At 43.2% G+C, this 5,537-nt stretch overlaps 1 protein-coding gene across 1 annotated transcript in view; it reads right to left on the bottom strand.

The window, feature by feature from the left end:
• Window positions 1-124: 124 nt before the first annotated feature.
• Window positions 125-5,537, bottom strand: part of dph1 (diphthamide biosynthesis 1) — an 84,040-nt gene continuing 78,627 nt past the window's right edge. Inside the window, exons 10-12 of the mRNA XM_037678247.1 lie at window positions 3,724-3,802; window positions 743-877; window positions 125-372 (exon numbers count right to left, since the gene is read on the bottom strand). Coding sequence (XP_037534175.1) covers window positions 292-372; window positions 743-877; window positions 3,724-3,802 — 295 coding nt within the window. The 3' untranslated portion in view covers window positions 125-291. The remainder of the gene's footprint in view (window positions 373-742; window positions 878-3,723; window positions 3,803-5,537) is intronic.

The following is a 5,537-nucleotide window of genomic DNA, read 5'->3' on the forward strand; positions in this document are numbered from 1 at the left end:
TATATATATATATATATATATATATATATATATATATATATATATATTTTGTTTTCAAATGCATATTTTCTGACTTCAACTACTCTGAGAATAAGAAAATGAATTCTGAGTTAGGTTTGATCTGCTGTAAGACTGAGGTTTAAATCTGTCCGGTAAGCATTACGAGGAGGATTAAACCTCTTCTGGCTCTGGTCTTGCTCGCTGACAGCTGGTCTGGCCACACTCCTCCTCTGTTCTGACCTCCTCCTTCAGGCATGAGATGAATAAAAAGGCAGTGGCGGTCACGATGTGTCATTCCCCATGGCAGCCGCAGGGGGCGCTGTGACTCTGCTCACACTGTTTGGTAGGAAGGGCTGGCTCTGCGCCTTGTTTCTGCAGGCAGGAAGTGGGATAGCATTAACACTTGGACCAGTGACAGCACTTATGTCAGACAGATTAGTGGTAATATTGGGTATTATGGCTACCGGGGGGGCGTATTAACAGGGATGCATTTAAATTGATATTTAACCGCTTTCTTAATTCCTAAATGAATAAGGCAAGTTAGGAAGCACATGAAGGTCAACGTTACAACCACACCTTCAGGAGAAACACCCTCCAGCATGTTCTGCTGTCACTGTGCCACTGGGTGTCAGTGTGGCAACGTGCTGACAGTGGCATCAAGCACCCTGAAAACATCCAGATCTCCCTCTCGCTCATCCCTCTTCCTCTGTCAGTCACTCTCCTATCTTGTAGTCACGCTCACCTGGGTCTGTCTACGAGCGGGCCGCGCAGGTTGGTTGTCAGGGTGGTTGGGCGTCCACGGCCCTGAGCTCTGATTGGAATAGAAGTCCATGGGGTACACTTCCTTCCAGCTCACCTCCTGCAGAGCTACAGTCGCCTGAAAACAAACAATTTAAAAGCTGAATTTACAGAACAAGATGAGCTCGAACAGATCAACGTGCACTTTCTGAGATAGCGCATTGCACTGTTCTTACTGTGTTCTAATGCATCAGGAGAGTTGCATAAATAATTTTGCAGACAAGCGCAAAGTGATAAGAAGACACAACAGACTGAGTACACACACCAGACAGGTGTCATAATATTAAGCTTGGATAACACGCAGCGTTGTCATGTTATCTCTATGCAGATGTGCTGCGTGACATAACAGCTGTTAGAAGAAAACTGCACGCCCAAGACACACTGTAAATGCAAACAGCTCCATATGGAGAAGTGACAGTGAATATTGATTGTAAATTACAGGAAGAGCAGCAGAATGAGTGAACAGATGAATAAACAATGAATAAAACACATCCGTTGTTCATTTATTCAATCGTGCACTATGTTTTAAAACTCTTTAGACAGAGAAGATCCAACTTTAGCTTAATTTAATTGAATTTAGCTTAATTTTCTCTCCACTGGCTCCCTGTCAAATCCAGAATTAAATTCAAAAATCTTACTTCTAACCTACAAAGCCCTCAACAACCTAGCTCTAGCTTATATTACAGATCTTCCATCCATCCATCCATTATCTTTTACCCGCTTCTTCCATTTTGGGTCACGGGGGTCGCCGGTGCCCATGTCCAGCAATCACTGTGCGAGGGGCGGGGTACACCCTGGACAGGTCGCAAGTCCATCACAGGGACACATAGAGACAAACGAGACAAATTCATTCTCTCACTCACACCTAGGGACAATTTAGAGTTACCAGTCACCCTAACATGCATGTTTTTGGTCTGTGGAAGGAAACTGGAAAACCCGAAAAAAACCCGAAGAAGACTCAGGCATGCACGGAGGGAACATGCAAACTCCACCCAGAAGGGCCTCTGGACCGGGATTTGAACCGGGGACCTGCTCGCTGAGAGGCAGCAGCTCTACCAGTTGCGCCACCGTGCTGCCATTTTTTTTACAGATCTTATTGTTCCATATTTTCCTAACAGAGCACTTCGCTCGCAAACTGCAGGCTTACTTGTGGTTCCAAGAGTTTCCAAAGGCAGAATGGGAGGAAGATCTTTCAGTTATCAGGCTCCTCTCTTGTGGAACCAACTTCCAGACACATTGTCCAGTTTTAAGACTGGACTTAAGACTTTCCTTTTTGGTAAATCCTATAGCTAGGGTTGGCTTGTTATGCTGCTATAAGCTTAGACCACTGAAGGACAAGTTGACCTCATTTCCTTAAATGAACTTTTAAAATTCCATAGTTTTCATTTGATACTATTTCTATCTTAACATGCGATTCTTGGCTGCCATTTCTATATAAATAAACTGAATTGAATTAATTTAAGTAATGTACAAAAAGAACCCATCTTTAAAGAAAAAGTTTCTTCTGAGTGGACATCATTTATCACTGTGATATCTGTAAAATAAACCGAGTACACAGGATCCCTTTCAAATAAACGAGCGAATCGTAACTAGAAGAAACATGTCATAAACACAAACATAGCCTTTCTTCTTTAAAGCTTTCCTGTTTCCAAACATCCTTTGACGACTCCTCTCTCCTCTTCTCCTCCTATTTCAACAGCCTCTCATTTTTCCAGCTATTAATGACTCCTCTCCTCTCCTCCCTCTCACACAGTGTTCCTCTCTCTGTGGAAGCTAGCTTCCTTTGCTAATCCCTGCTCTGACAGCAGAGCCAAGTGTGTCTTATTGACTATAAATATAACATGAGACGCACTGAAAATAAATGCTGTTGCAAACCCCCACCCCCCCTCCAACCCTTCTCCGTGCTCCCTCCCCATCTCGTTCCTCTTCATCTTCATCCTAAATGCCACGGTGAAAAGCACAGCGCGCAGAGACGGATGACACTCAAAGGTATGAGGGTGAATTGAGTCTTATCACAACCGTATAGGCACAAGCGCCGCTACAAAATGATTTAAATGCACGGGCATTTTTTTTTTTCCCCAAAATGCTTGCGGGGGAGAGCTAAGCCTCCATTACCACAAAAGAATTTAAGAAAACAGATTGTGGCTTTGCTCATTAAGGTGGGGGCGAATTTCCATCTTTATATGCACAATTATAGAGCTCAGTGCCACACGACACAAAAAAGGCTTTTTTTATTCTTCGGAGGTGAATGCTATCATTATTCTTAATGGCTCTGTTCTGTAAGTGCCTCTGCAAGAAGTGCACAAAGACGTCTAGTCGAAATTAAACAACATCCATTTCATATCACAATCCAATATTCAAGAGAGCAATTCAATTTACAGCCATTTTACAAAGATTCAAATCAGCAACATAGGGGGGGGGGGGGGTGTACTCTTAGGAGCTGACAGTTAAATGTTAATCAGTCAGGTCACATGCAGCACATATTTGCCAAATCCATATTTTGCAACAGCTGCAGCCCCAACACAAACCCCCACACTGAAGTGGATCTTTATGGCTGGCTCGAGAAAACATGATGGCTGTATGAAGGGGCGGGACTGTGCGGTCCACACGCCAGCAGGGGGGGCTAGTCTGCTGCTCATTATGTTTTTGCATGAATGTATACTGGAGTGCTTCATTACAAAGTGAGGTAGGAGAGAGTGCAATACTCCCATCTCAAGCACAAGCAGGCCTTGAGGAGTGCTACATAAATTCACTGCCCTTTCACGAATACTTAACATTGAAACTTATCTCCAGTGCTTCTATAAAAGCTTCGGCATGGCATTTACAAGAAGCCTGCACTGTTAGGGGCAATCTGTGTGAATTAGAGAGAGAGAAAGAGCAGCGTCTTGCTTGAAAAGTGAGTGGCAGGTATAAGTGCATGTTTACCTCATAGGGAGACAGTAGGGGTTTGGAGAAGGCTGACCCCCAGTCGATGGAAAGGCGTGGGCAAGCGATCTGGACCCACCTGTAGGAAGAAGGAAAAGGCATTAGTTTGTGCTGAAATATACACCCAACCCTTTATCTGAGTAAAACTTGAAGCAACGAGTGAGGAAAAGACACTGCTCCTATTAAAAAGGCAAGGCGCATCTGCGGCTGCCCACTGCACGTGAATATGTGATGCGGCGGGTTGTGCGGGGAGCCTCCCTCCACCTGATCACAGGCATCTGCTGGAGGAGATCTGTGCTGATATGGACCGGCCCTAAAGACGGCGCCGTCTGAATGCAAAGCCAGCCAGTGGGGGGGGGGGGGGGGAAGTATAGGCTGAGATGGGAGGGATGAAGGTTAGTAGTGGTGTAGATTGTGGGAGGCATAAACCGAAAAACGTGAAAAGAGAAGAGAGGTGAGAAATAAAAAGGAGAAACGCTGTGAAGAAAAAGAGGGAGAGGTTAGGTGAGTGCGAATAAAAAAGCTGCGCCAGCTGGTCTCCACGGAGGTAGCCTACATAGTTCGCAGACAGGGGTGTGGGTATGAGGGGTGTGTGTGTTAGAGAGCTGGAGGAGGGATGGGCAAAATAAAAAGAAGAGGGAGAAGGACAGAGATATGCAGCAATAGGAAGAAAGAGCAAGAAAGACAAAAACAGGAAGAGGGGGTTGAAGGGGCACAAGCGAGAAGCGAAGATGGCGGGAGAGGATTGGCAGGGAGAAAAGTGTTTACTTTGGAAAATGCATGAGAGGAATGAGGAGAGTGTGGATGTAAACAGCTGCAGGGAAGAGTGAACAAGGGGAAAATGAAAACACAAAGTGGCTGCAGGTGCTAAGGTTAGCTTTCGCAGATCAATGCAATCCACAGCTCCATCTCTACTGAGGCGGTGCAACTTCCTCTGTCCCTAATCCTGATCATAAAGCTCTGCCTGAAATATAGACAAATATGGATTTAGCTGCAGTACATAAAATAATAATGCTCCATGTAGGTTAATGTCAATGAGAATGCAGCAGTTTGAGATGGGAGGAATAGAGGCAAAACATGAGCTGAAGTACAAATAATAAACCACTTAGGAACGTTGCCATATAACTGAGAGGATTTTTTTCAAGGGAACAGTCCTGCAGTTTGTTCTTTCTTCATTTTCAAACTTTTCCAGCAATTCAAGCTGCAGAATGGATCGCACCACTGACTCTTACTGCCCCGTGCTTCTGTCTCAGAAACATTCCAACCCCTCTGGGCAAACGCATGACATTTTCTCATTTTCAAAATGCTGATTTTTTTTATGTCTCCCTCTAGAGTGAATTTTTATTCATGCTTCTATCTTGAGGTTCAGTTCACTCATATATGTTAGTACCAAGCACTGATCTTTTAAGACTAAAGTTTGCTGAGTTAAATGAAAGAACAAAAACAACAACAACAAAAAAAACTGGAATCTGTGTGGTGACCTTTAAGTTGATATTCTGTAATAGGGGTGTCCAAACTTTTTCATATGTGGGTCAAAACTGTCAAGATGAAAGTACTCATGAGCCACAATACTTCGAATCAAAGATATTAAAACAAATGCACATATATTTTTTGTGGTTTTTAAAAATATTTTTAAAGGCTCAACAACAATGTGAACAATATTTTGGAGAAATGACAAAAATGTATTAATTTAGTGGAGGAGTTCTTAATCATGGTAGATGCAAAACATTAAAAGCCTCTTACTTGCAAGATTCCCATATATATACTGTATATACATATATATATATACATATATATATATATATATATATATA

This window comes from Nematolebias whitei, chromosome 6, assembly GCF_014905685.2.
Source record: "Nematolebias whitei isolate Nwh7 chromosome 6, NemWhi1, whole genome shotgun sequence".
Lineage (NCBI taxonomy): Eukaryota > Metazoa > Chordata > Actinopteri > Cyprinodontiformes > Rivulidae > Nematolebias > Nematolebias whitei.